Source organism: Adiantum capillus-veneris, chromosome 18, assembly GCF_014529385.1.
Source record: "Adiantum capillus-veneris isolate H3 chromosome 18, ASM1452938v2, whole genome shotgun sequence".
NCBI lineage: Eukaryota > Viridiplantae > Streptophyta > Polypodiopsida > Polypodiales > Pteridaceae > Adiantum > Adiantum capillus-veneris.
Genome location: NC_140948.1, coordinates 137,292,789 through 137,306,731, shown reverse-complemented (window position 1 = coordinate 137,306,731; position 13,943 = coordinate 137,292,789). Strand labels below are relative to the sequence as shown.

General features: G+C 41.0%; 1 protein-coding gene across 1 annotated transcript in view; it reads left to right on the top strand.

Annotated features, from left to right (window-relative positions):
• Nucleotides 1–5,456, top strand: part of LOC147436495 (PROTEIN TARGETING TO STARCH (PTST)) — a 62,015-nt gene extending 56,559 nt beyond the window's left edge. The window contains exons 2-8 of the mRNA XM_086489371.1: nucleotides 190–530; nucleotides 1,460–1,549; nucleotides 1,740–1,808; nucleotides 4,231–4,336; nucleotides 4,424–4,512; nucleotides 5,025–5,137; nucleotides 5,215–5,456. Coding sequence (XP_086345497.1) covers nucleotides 207–530; nucleotides 1,460–1,549; nucleotides 1,740–1,808; nucleotides 4,231–4,336; nucleotides 4,424–4,512; nucleotides 5,025–5,137; nucleotides 5,215–5,317 — 894 coding nt within the window. The 5' untranslated portion in view covers nucleotides 190–206 and the 3' untranslated portion in view covers nucleotides 5,318–5,456. The remainder of the gene's footprint in view (nucleotides 1–189; nucleotides 531–1,459; nucleotides 1,550–1,739; nucleotides 1,809–4,230; nucleotides 4,337–4,423; nucleotides 4,513–5,024; nucleotides 5,138–5,214) is intronic.
• Nucleotides 5,457–13,943: the final 8,487 nt, after the last annotated feature.

The following is a 13,943-nucleotide window of genomic DNA, read 5'->3' as shown; positions in this document are numbered from 1 at the left end:
TGAATTAGCAGTAGGAAAAATAAGGTAGTGGTGTTGGGCCCTTGGTGGTTTCAGGGTTTTGGGGGGAGGGGCGGGGGGATGGATGGATTGCGCTGCTCAAGAGAAATTTTGGCCTGTTTTGTATGTTGTACGAGTGTGAGGCTCCAGCTGCCCATGAAGGGACTTCATACTGTTTCTTTTCTTTGGCAGGAGTCTAGAGTCAAAGAATGTATTCTGCGGAGTTTTTTAACAGATGTAACATAACACTTCCAGATGCTCTTCTTCAAGGAGCTGGTCGTAGTCATGGAGGCAGATTCATACTTGCAAAATCAAGGGATGATGATTCTTATAGACTGCCTTTGTCAAAGAGTATGCATCTGAGGCATTTAAAAGATTCTCCAAGGACCTCTTTAAGGAAAAGTAAAGGTATAATGAGGTCAGTAGCTAGTGTATCATCTGCTGAGGACTCTGCAAATACGGAATATCTGGAGAACCAGCCCAAAGAAGGTGCCTCGGGGTTGTATTTTGGGCAGCCAACACAAAAGGAGGAGGTAAGGTAATCTAGTAAACAATGTGGTCACTCTTGAATGATTTGCGTTTGACAGTACATTTGTGTGGCATGTCATTTTCAAAAAAGGCATATCAAGACAAGATAGCCTAAACATTATTTGATTGCACATGTGAATTTAGATTCTTATTAAATAGCATGAGCAGCTACATCTTTTGATTCTTACACACACCCACATGCACATTACATATGCACCTAGTTACATGTGCCCAGGCACGTGCATGCCTGTATACACATGTTCATATGTATGCATGCACATATACATACATGTATTCATGTATGCATGTGTTTGTTTGTGTGTTAATCCATATACACCTAGGTATGAATATGAACGGGCTGTCTTCCTCACATGTTCTTGTAGATCGACTTCGCTTTAAGCGGAAATACCCATGCATGCCTGGAGTAATCATCAATGAAAGTCACGAAGTACAGGTAATTGCCCAAGGACGGAGTTTGCATGGGCCCACAAACATCACTATGCACAAGCTGCAACCTGCATGTGGCCCTAGCTGAACCATCCTTTGGAAACTTTGAGCAGTTCAATCTTACCCAAAATACAGCCTTCACAAACATCTTTGACAGGTGCTTCAAGAGGTGGCAAAGAAGCAACCATATCAGATTTCTGCAAACGCAGCAAACTGGCAAAATTCAGATGACCAAAACGTGCATGCCAAAGTTTTGCATCTGAAATAGCCCTTGAATCTGCAACAGCATTTGATCATATGGCATGATTATCCTATAAAGAAAACCTTAATCTAACTCTTAGGCAGGTTGGGGCTTTCACAAGTGTTATCATAACTTCATGTCTTTGTGCTTCTAAAGTATGTCCCTCCTGTTGCTGAGGGTATAATGGCTTGGGTTACTGGTTTTTTATAAGATTCTCAGAATGATGATATTATTGGTGTCTCACAGGTGATCGCTATACGTGAAAGTGCTGTACGAGCAAGTCTTATGAAGAAGCTAAGTGACATCAATCTTTATGGGCGCCATCTGCAAAGACAGGTTTGTTTAGATTTTTTCCTCAATTGCTCATGCATGGCATTTGCCTACGTTACCTGTCTTCATACTCTTTCTGAATGTGGTGGGGCCTCAGTATGGCTATTCAAGCAGTCTCTTAGGTCAAGTGGTAGCTTATAATAAGGAGATTTGGAGTCGATTTCAACTCTAAAGCATTTGAATTACAACTTGTCAGTTACGTGAAAAGGAAGATGCCTTATTGAAGTGCAAAAGTGAACTGGAAACCATGGAGTCTGATATCCAGGTACAGCTACACTACGTTTCCATTTTGGGAATTGTGGTCAGTTTTATGTTTTTACTTTGATTCTTTCAACTTGGAACATCTTGCCTCTGTTTCTGAAACCCGGTCACATAGCATAACAGAAAGGCTGTTTGTTTGGTTAAAAGCAATAAGGTTGATTATATGACACAGGCAAGTAATTCCTTACAGCAGTAAATTTATTAACAAAGTCCTTTAGCTTGGTTCTTATCTCCAAGAAGGTAGTCAGATTACTCTTCATGCCACCAAAATCTCATGGCAACTATTTGGAATTGGCTTTATACTTCAAGCTATAAAATTTAAACAAAAGGGCCATGTATGAAGCTCGTTTCAGTAGAAGTGCTTGGCAAGTAAAGCTTGTTACCTCTGCTAGGTAAGTTTGGGTGTTTTGTTTTTCCTTGTTTGCTGTCTCTTGCCAGCTTTCCTCTTTCGTATAATTCTCTTGTTTTGCTTCACCGTGCCTTTCTGACCTTAGTCTAGACGGCTCATCAAACAGAGCCATGGTGACTAAGTTATGGCAAGATGAAGGTTGGAGTGTGTTGCAAATCTGTACTAGATGGTGCTGAAGCAAAGAGGGCTTGAATGAGGTCCGAAGTCGTAGGGTTGAAGTACTGAAGTTGCTCTCTATGCCGAGCTTTACAGATCCCGAATTGGAGCTTAAATGTTGAAGTCATGACCGCCAGAATTTTTCCCAGATCTTGGTTTTGCATTACTTTTACCCGCTTTAGAATGGCTGCACTTGGTAAATCTCTTAGCTCGCCAGGGTTTCTGGAGGTGGTACTCAAAAGTAAGATGCAAGCTGGAAGTTACTACTTGCCAATCCGAGTATATGCACGGAGAAATTGCCAGTTGAAGTCAGCAGTGAATCAAATTTTTTGGAGAAACTTTGGTCATTTTTGAGTTTCAAAAAGGAAGTCCCCCACTGGCTGCCCACGTGGCATAGTATCAAACCCACATGGGGAAAGCAGGAGTAAAAAATTTACCATATATATAAAGCTTTGAGAGCTCTTTCACTGTCAACCAAGGGGGGGGGGGGGAGAGAGAGAGAGAGAGAGAGAGAGAGAGAGAGAGAGAGAGAGAGAGAGAGCTTCTCTTTTGAGCTGCTAGCGTGGAGGTATGACGGGGGGGAGAGAGAGAGAGAGAGAGAGAGAGAGAGAGAGAGAGAGAGAGAGAGAGAGAGAGAGCTTCTCTTTTGAGCTGCTAGCGTGGAGGTATGACGGGTGCTCGTGCTGCTGTGCGCTCGATGCTGTAATGTAGATGGTGTTGGAGGCGGTGGCTTCCGACGCTTGTCGCTGCCGTTCTTGGTGCAGGTGGACATTGTGTTGAGGGGAGCGTTCCCACCCTGTGGTGCAAGAAAAGGGGCAGATTCTTTTATTGAAGGCAATGTAATACCCCTCAAAGGGAATAGTCACGGTTCTGTGACTGTTCCAAGGGGAGGGGAATGGCACACATGTGGAGAGGTGGTGGAAGGGTAGTTCTCATGCAACTTAGGCTATGGTCACGCGAGGCTTAGTTATCAGTTATAGATAACTAAGCTAACTATGCCTAGGCAGAGCATTAAATGAATAACTAAGTCTCTTGCATGGTTACACGAGGCTTAGTTATTCATTCATCCTCCGAACCAAGCCTTGAACTTGACAACTATGCCAAAATCGGGATAGTTACAAAGGGTGGGCATAGTTATTCATTTAATACTCCTTTTTGCGTGTGACCAAGAACGAGGCTTAGTTATTTGTTCAAATAACTAATAACTAAGCCTTGTGTGACCATAGCCTTACTATGCGAAGTGAATGTAATGTGTGGCTGGAAAGAGGTGAAGTAAAAAAGGGAAAAGGGGCGACCCTTTATGGGAGGAGTTTTTTTGTTAAAGGAGAAAGAGTGCGCTGGGCAACGAGCATTCATTGGAAGGCCCCAAAGCAAGCTACTCTAGCCGGATTTTGGCCGTGTTTCTTGTGTCGTCTTCCTCTATTCTTCAGCCTTCTCATTTTTTGTGCAAGTTTGCTGGGCTGTGTGTATGTGTGAGCCCTTAGGATTGATTGTGTGTGTACAAAGAGAGAAAGAGAGTGTGAGTGCAGGAGAGACCACGAAGGAGATTGTGCGGGCTGGGATGTAAAAGCTGTGCGTTTGTGAACGGGTTTGTACTTCGGAGTGTGTGGTCGAGGTATTGGCGAAATTTTTTGTGATTAGGTGTGTATTTCCAAGCGGATTGGGGTATTGCAGATTCCTGGGTTATAGAGAGGCATTTGTTTAGTGTTGGGTGTGCCCAGATTGTAAGTTGCAAAATCTTGCCCGTTATGTGTGTTCAAGAATTTTCATCATTTGTCTTCTTGATCAAATTGCAAAGTGTTTTTGCTTTGGTGTTTAATGATTAAAATGAGAAACCAATGGTACTGTCGAGTTTACTCAGATCCTTGCAAGGTTGGCTCAAGAAATTGCAAAAGATGGTGTAAAGCCAGGCACAAGGCAAATTGATGGAAAGTACATCCAGTCTCACGTCGCTTTAAAGCTGGAGGGTGAGCGCTCTCAGCTTTTCTTGTGAGAACTCAGCATGTATTTGCAGAACCGATTTGCAATTGTTCTGTGTGTTCAAACTTTTGCAGAGCTGCAAGAGCGTTTGCTTGCACAATCCCAAAATATAGAAGCAGCCTGCTATCGTGACATACCTCTTGTTTGGTATGGAGTGGCTGAGGTTGGTCCATATATTCACGACTACTTTGTTCATGTATTTGTCCTGTGCAAACAAATGTCTGGTGGGGCTTTTCAGTCGTTTATCGACAGGAAAAGAATGCATTTCTTGTAAATTTACAGAACTTGGTTTTAGGAGTTGGGATTCATTTTGGATTACTATTAGCTCAACTTGCCAGCAGTTTGAGCTAATTGTAATTTGAATTCAACTCCCAGTCATATGTAATTCAGCACTGGCTATCATGCTTTTCTATGAGTTACGTCATGACAGTAACCCTATTATGGAACAACATAAAGAAAAACCTTGCTCTTGCTTTTTGCTGTGCACATGGTGGTGTGACTTGCAAGGTGATCGGAGTGACTCGTATCATTTATTTATGTCAGTGATTCAAAAGCTCGTCAAACCGACGCAAAAGCTTTAGGGTGTACATTTTTGTTGATTGGGCTGAAACTGAGGTGACTATTTGGGCTTTAAAGACACGGCATTCAAAGGGCTGTAATGCCTTTGTTGTGCAGGATGTAAAGGTTATGGGTTCTTTCGATGGTTGGACTCAAGGTTTCCAGTTGTCTGCTGAATTCACCGGCTCTTTTGTGAAGTTCTCGGCCACAGTCAAATTGCGACCCGGACGGTAATTGTGTCAAACTTCTTTCCTAGGAGCTGGAAGAGTACTTTTATGCAGCTGAGTTGTGGCATTGGTCAATGCAGATATCAAATAAAGTACCTAATTGATGGCGAGTGGCAAGTTTCACCTGACCTTCCATCGGTAGGAGAAGGGCTGACTGTAAATAATTTGCTGGTTGTGCAATAGTGTGTGATGCTCTTGTGCATGTACTTGTCTTGTAACATGGCAGTCTTTTAAGTCCCCATGTATTCTGAGGGGGACCTGATCTATGAAATATTTTGCATCCTTTGCCTGTTGATTAATTGGAAACTCATGCTGCTCAAGATGGACCGCTGTCACTGCTGTGCGATGAAAAATGAATGCCAATTTGTACTTGGTTTAGCAATGGCATGAGGACTAAGCTCACACCAAGAAAACTCTGCATGGGGAAAGACATGCTTAAGAAGCTCAATTTTCCTGTGTTATCGTTAGATCATTAGCACACGGGAACAATGATCAAATCCAGCTTCAATCTTAAAATGCACTGCCCTGCATTGCTGCACTAAGGTTTGCCGACTATCTCTTTCATCAATGCTCACACAATAAAAGAAAACCACATGATGAAAGTCCGTTACAATGGCATAATCGTACCCTTAAAGATAAATGTAAATAATGATGCACATCGTGTTCGTGTGTGTGTGTGTGTGTGTGTGTGTGGTGCTTTCATACACATAGATCTCTTACATTTCTACCATGGCTTACAAGGCAATTGGGGTATGCTTACGGCTTGCAAGAGGCTTGTGTTAAAAACCTACTCGCAGGAATTGCCCCTAGTAAGGATGCTCGAGGTTTATACTTGGGGTTGTGGAATAGCACCCCGTCTATTCGCAGGAATTAACGTTTGTGGCATGGCCTGCTTAGCTGGCTTGGGGCTTTCGGTGCATTTGGGTACTTCACGCGGGACTTGACCCCTTGCGGACTTGGAAGAAAATCCAAAGCACCACACTAATTTGGCATCGTGTTCGGCTGTGAGTGTGGGTATGACTGCTTAGGGACTTGAAATGGGCCTTGTGAAGTGGTTTTAATCGTGCAATAACATTTAGCAACTCTTCAAAATGTTTTGTGCGTGAACATGGCTTGTGGACTCGAAAAACCACCTTCACTGCAATTTGGTGCCCGGATCCACCCTTATTTCCAAAAGCTCCACAAGCTTTGAGCACGTGACCTTCAGGTTAAGACACTAAACTTAGTGTGCTAAGCCAATAAGCCCTTGTGGATTTCCACATGAGAGAATCGAAAATAGACAATATTATGCCAGCTTTGTATTGTATGCATACACAGAAAGTGCGCGCGCACACACACACACACACACACACACACACCTAATTTTAGGTGGTGATTAGGGGGTGCAATCTCACCCAAATGCAATGATTAAGGAGGCTATGGAAAGCTAGAACTGAAGAGATTCTTTTAAAACTAATCAATGCAAAGAAAAGGTGTTTCAAGAATAAATGCAAAACAATGCAATCTAGTTAATGCAAATGCAAAAATCATCAAAAGAATGCCCAAGAAATCAACTCTATCTCTTGCGTAATCACCATGGGTAGTGGAGCATACTCATATCCCAAAGTGGTGATTAGGGGGAAAGTTTATTAATAATCTAATATGCGAATGCAATCGATCAAGGCTATTAATGATGCTCAAGTAGAGAGATTAATAGGCCTAGGTATGAACCATAGGCTTTGATACCACTTGTTGGAGCATGTGATTAACCTTAAACACCATCAATGAGCTAGTAGGCTATGGTGGGTAAGCCTTAAGCTCACCATGGTGTTAGGGTGAGGGTTAGAGCAATAGAGAGTAGGGTTAGGGTTATGCCAAGAACAAGAGCATTAGTGTAGAGCATAGACACAAATGATGAAGCTCAAAGTGCAATTGATTATTAGAGAATAGCCTCTTTAATAGGCTATTTGCTTTACATTCATTGGCTAGAGAGGTTGCATCCTTTTGCTATTGGACCATCTCATCATCTATCGTTTCTTAGGTTGCTAGAGAGCTTTCCCATATGAACCACGAGTTGGGCTTACCCTAACACCAAGCACGAGAAAATTGTTTGAACCATACCATGCTTTATTACATTTGCACACTTTCTTTTCTTGCCCTTGACAAAACCATGAGGATGCATTACATACGCTTCTTCATACAAGTCACCATTCAAGAAAGTGGACGTACATTCCATCCAAAATAAGTTGCCAATGCACAAATGAAACAGATAGTAGTCGACAAGAAAGACCAAAACCTTGTTCATGATCAATGCCTTTTGTTGAGCATAACCGTTTGCAACAAGCCTTAACTTGTAGCGATCAGCATACCATTCAGCTTACATTTCAGCTTATAAACCCACTTTGTACCAATGGCCTTCTTGCTAGGAGGCAAGTCACATAAAGACCAAGTATTGTTCTTCTAACAAAAGCATCATATTCATCTTGCATAGCAGCCATCCAATTCTCTAAATTTTGTGCTTCATCAAACGTAAGAGGTTCAACCTAGTCACACATACTTGGCACATCCAAAGCATAAGGACTTGATACACAAGAAGCATGATGAGAACCCGGATGAGTACGACTAGACAGAGGTTCATCCAATTTACTATAAAGAAAAGCAGGCGCTAGAGCATAAACTAAGCAATCAAAAACATGTAAGTGAACAATAGATGGCTTCTTATCATGCCATGGCTCATATGGATTCATAGACTGCAAAGCTTTGCTAGGATACCTATTAAGTATGTAGGCGACACACATGATAGCGTCAATTCAAAAAACATGTGGCAAAGCTTCTCTTTCGACCATACCTCTTGCCATTTGCATAAGTGATTTGTTTTTCCTTTCAGCAATACCAATTTGTTGAGGTGTATAGGACACTATGCATTGGTGTTTTGTCGCACGACCAGCTAGAAATGCATCAAATTCTTTTGGCATATATCTCTCCCCTCGATCAGAACGGAGGGTACCCATTGTACAACCGTACATTTTCAGTCAAAACAGAAAACCCTGTTACTCTCATTGAGTGCAACTTGGGCTTGTGTATGTAGAGGTTAGAGGTTCTCTGTTTTCTCTCTACACTTAGATTATCTACACAGATTATTGATAAGAGTTCTAAGTATGAAGTGCATGGGAGCTAGCAAGGGACCTACACAGGGACAATGGAGCTCCTCACAATCGAAAAATTTCAAGCACTAAACCACATAGCCAAGAAAATTCAAATTGTAGAGACAGAGGCTCTATGTGCGGGTGTGAGAGGGAGTAGTGCTTTGGTTGCGAATAAGAACCTTTATAGAACTAAGATCGAGTATGCTACGAGTGTGAAGGCGACTACACTTGGTGCAATTATATGTGGCCAAAAGAATGATCAAGCCAAACATGCCCTGTGATTACCTAGTCTTGGAGCATCACTTAGCTTCCAAGGGTGCTAATAGAAAACTACTTTAGCACTATGTTTGGGGTGGTTGACATTAGAGAGGGAGCGCAAGGCACAAAGGCGCAGAGTGGAAGGGAGTGATGGAGAGCGTGAGAAAGAAAAGGAAAGGGAGGCCAAGCCTGTTGGGAGGGACAAGGGCAAGACCTACTATTTTTTGGAGGTTGACAACCATAGTTGGAAAAGCCAGATAAGGAGGAGGGTTTGTGAAATGAGTAAGAGGGTTTTGTGGTGGTTGATGGAAGAAGAAGAGAATTTGAACGTCGAGACCTCAAAGGTCTATCCAACCAGAGAGTCAATTGAGAATGATGGTCAGGTCACCACGGCCATCCTTTGCACAGACCTTTAGCATTGACAGGGATCTTGTGCTATTATTACACACACTCATGCTATATAGCAGGCATGATGCTCTCATACTATAACAAAAGTCCTTTTACATGGCACGCATAATTGCATAGGCAGGGACATTGGCCTATTCTCACACACACCTTTGCTATATAGCACACATAGTGCGCTCATACTATAATATAGCTCTTTTACCTTGCACACATAATTGCAAAGACAAGGACATTGGGCTATTGTTATACACACCTCTGCTATATAACACACATAGTTCCTTGTACATAGCACACAACAAAGCATAGACAAGGAAATAGCACACATGATGATCTCATTTTATAATGGCACACATAATAGCATAGACATGGACATAGCACACATGATGATCTCATTTTATAATGGCACACATAATAGCATAGACATGGACATCGAGATATTATTACACAAAATGATGCTATATAGCACAAATATTCCTGCCATAGTGTAATATAGCTCTTTTACATAGCACACAAAATAGCAGAGACAAGGATATTGTGCTATTATTACACATGTGCCTGCTATATAGCAAGCATGATGCTCTCATACTATAATGAAAGTCCTTTTACATGGCATACGCATTCGTATAGACAAGAACATTGGGTTATTATTACACACACATTTGCTATATATCACACATAGTGCTTTCATACTATAATACAATTCTTTTACATAGCAAATGTAATAGCATAGATATGGATATTATGTTATTATCACACACACGTGTACTCCAAGCACACATGTTTCTCTCATACTATAATAAAGTCCTTTTACATGGCACACATAATTGCATACATTCATTCATTGGGCTATTATTACACACACTTATAGATTATAATGCACATAATAGTGTGGATAGAGATAGTGGAGTATCACGAGATACATAAATTTCCTACATATAACATATAATAGAATTTATATAACTCCATAATGTTGGTATACTTGCAATGCCCACCTCTCTCAGTCTTGCCACCACAATATATGCTGCACAATTTTTAAGGCCCCCATATGAGGAGAAGCCAATGGTGCACATATATTTGGTGATATATAGGAGCTTTGGAAAATTGAGGTACTCTAGCTCGTGGAACCTTGCAAGTAAATGACTACATCAAGGTCAATTGTACACGAGTGGACAAACTTGGTAGAGGGTTATGTGCTTTATGAGATATTTTCTATAGTTTTGGGGGCATGCGTTTGATCAACTGATTTTTTTTGTGTGTTGTGTTGATTAGTTATACTCTTGCGGATAGTGCATTTACACTTTGTGTGGGATGATATATAGACTCATTTTGCGCTCTGTTATGGCATCTTGCAGTGGCAGTTTGTCATTGGATACATAGGTTGGTGTATCAGGTAGGTCTCAAAGGCGCAAACATGTGGTTTGCTAGCATTGTGGAAGACGAAGGCACATGATGAGATTTTATTTCATGCATTGAAGATAGAGGAGGATTCCATTGGTTTTTGCTGAGAGTAAGAGTGTGGTAAACACTTCTACTTTTGTAGGTTCACCTAGACATGTGTGGAGTTTGTTTCACAATTGGCAGCTGGACAACAATGCTTTACACCATGTTATTCCTCACATGGTTTGGCATGTTTTTTGCTTTGAAACAGGATGGTGTTCATGGTATGGATGACATTCATTTGCACTTTGTCAGTGGGAGTATTCTTGTGCTGCATGATGTTCAATATGTACCTAATGTTGGTAGAAGTTTGATCTCCATCTATTGTAGCTCAAAGATCATGGGTGTCACGTTCAACTAGCTAATGAGTCTTACTTGATGAAGAGAGGTTCGCTTGTGATAGTGCAAGCATAAAATTGTGGCAAACCAGGGCACATGAGGAGATGCTGTTTAGGCATTGGAGATAGTGAAGGATTCCATTCGTTTTTTTTGAGAGTACGAGTGTGGTAGACACTCCTACTTTTGTAGGTTTACCCAGACATGCATGGACTTTGTCTCATGATTGGGAGATGGACAATAGAGCTTTATGCCATGTTACTCCTTACATGGAGTGATTTGGTAGGTTTTCTACTCTGAGACAGGATGGTGTTCATGGTGGTGGTGACATTCATTTGCACTTTCCAGAGGGAGTATGCTTGTGCTCCATGATGTTCACTGTGTGCTTGATGCTGGTAGGAGTTTGATCTCCATCCTGTAGCTCAAAGATCATGGGTGCCATGTTCAATTGATTGATGAGTCTTATTTGAGAAGGAGAGGTTTGCTTGTGATAGTGCAAGGCCATTGTCGGGCTTATTTGACTCTTCTCTACATTCTTGGTGTTAGAGGTGTCAATCTGGGTGAGTCCATTGCCATGCAAAAATTTGTAGTCTAGGCGAGTATACTTTGCTGATGAGCAGCGTGACACTTTGCTCATTATACGTACAGGGTTTGAGAACAGACATGTAGCACAGATCTTTGAGTGCACAACTAGAGCAGTCACAAGTGGTGGTGACAGATTTTGATACTTTGCCAACCACATAGCAGAGTAGTAAGTCACATGTGTGAGATGGTTCACTCTCAGTGACTTTGCAGACATGTACTTAGCGAGAGATGAGACATGTGTCTTTTGCGGTTGAGATCAGTGTTGTGTAGGACGTGACTGCCGATACACAGTTAGAGTAGCATTGCTCTAGTGCAACACAGCAGGTCTTGTCAAAGTTTGTGCGGACAGAGTCTGCTCCTTAGAGAAACATACATATATTGACAACATGGAGTTCTTTGATATGCTTATGCTAGATGCTGACATGGCTATGCCATGACACGTAGAGCATGGTATGATAGATACAAGGATGGTCGTAGTGTTGAGCATCTCTGATTCATCACATCCATTTGTCTCTAGTCTTGATGGTGCATGTGTTTCATATAGTGCGAGGCGGTTGACAGGGACAAGTTAGTCGAGGTTGCACATATTTTTTCAATGTTCGAGACACTCATGTACGAACTTTTGAGGTTGAGACCCAAAGCCATGATTTTGAAACACAAAAGATTCCTGTTATTTTCCCCTTTTCTCACTCTCCCCCAAAAAAAATAAACAATAAAATAAAATGATACCCCCCTCCCTTATTTTTAAGCTTGGGAGATAAATTATAGAGGGCCTACCCCTAACTTATACGCTTATGTAACTTGTAAAAACCCCCCCCTCCCTTGCACTTACGTGGTGTGGTAAGGTTTCCACGGTGAATCCCTCGGGTGCTCAACAATGTGAATATGAAATGATCATGTGTGTGAGCTAGTGTGGGCGAGTGTGGGAATTATATCCAATGCATATTCATCAAGCATAGTCATCAACTCCTTGTGATGCCATCATTGACAAGATATAGAAAATGTTTTCTTAGCCCATGGCTCTAATGCTACAATCAATCAAAGTGTTGGGGAACAAGATGGATGGATGCACTTGAGGTAGATGACATTGGATGCCAATCTTTGAATGGGGGTGAATGCATCTCTTATGAATCAAATGTTGAAGATAGTGGCTTGTCTAGTTTTGCATGTTGGAGTGGCCAACATGAGAATCAAGAAGATCCACCTCCAACTATGCCCACTACATTATATGTGGATCTTGTAAATGATGATAACTTCTTATGTCTGCTCAATCCAACCCACTATGTTTCTCCCAGATTCTATTTTTTTTGATAAAGCAAGCTATGCTTAATGATACCTTCTTTTAGAGGTGATCATAATTTACATAAGCTTTTAGGAGATCAAGACATGTAACAAGATAGGAATGCTTGATTTGAATCAATGAAATTGAAAGACAAAATATGCCAACACAACAAGCAAGGATAGCTCTTTTTTTCTTTGCTTAGCCTCTGCACTGACTTTGAAAATATCTCCCATAGAAATTGGGTAGGCATTATGCAAAAATACCACATAGGAACAGACAACTCCACTCACTTGGATATTGATGGCACTATTTGCAATATGAAGGGAGTGGGAGCTTAATGTCTAGATGGTAGAAGATAGGGGATACCAGTGGACTTTGTGAGGGCCCTACTACAAATATAATCTTGTGCAAGGTGGTCCAAAGATGAACAAAATCTAGTATCTTCTTGTGGTATCAAGGCAAAAAGAGTTATGAATGCGGACCAATTGCATCTTGCAAATCTACATCAAACAATGGTTGATGTGTAGCTTCATTTGAAACCTACAAGAGTTATGAATGAGGAAAAATTGTATCTTGAAAATCTACATCAGACAATGGTTGATATGTAGCTTCATTTGAAACCTACATAGACTACACTTATGCCACATTAGGACTTACATGGTACATTTTGTGAGCTCATATTTCACAAAATGTCGCATGTAACATTTTAATTCTAAAATATAACTATCATAAATACATTTCATAGTCTTATCATCCAATTTTTTGCATTGTTTCTCACACTATAAAGCATGAATCAAGAAAAAAATACGGATTCTTGCCATCTCCAGCCTCATATGGAGGGATAGACTGCAATCCTTCAGTAGAACACTTATTTAGTACAAATGCAACACATATGGTTGTCTCAAGCTAAAACGCATGTGGCAAAGCTTGACTTTTTTACCATACATCTTGCCATCTCCATAAGTGACCTATTTTTCCTCTCAACAACTCCATTTTGTTGAGGGGCATTGTACATCAGTGTTTTATCCCATAGCTCACCATAAATTTATTGAATTCTTAAACATATACTTGTCCGCTTGAATAGAATAGAAGCTTGTATTGAGCACTTACAACACTTAACATTCATTGATTCTTTAGACATATACTCGTCCGCTTGATCAGAATACAAGCTTGTATTAGACACTTCCAATACTTAACATTTCTCATTAATTGTCAAATACACTCGACTCCAATTGCAATTCACGACAGAACTAGATACATTTTCAACCATAAGAAAAAACTACTTGAAGCACATAAACACTTCTAAAATTTCCTTCCGTAGATACATCCATGCATACGTGGAATATTCATCGATAAAATTCCTGAAAAGCAAATGATTACC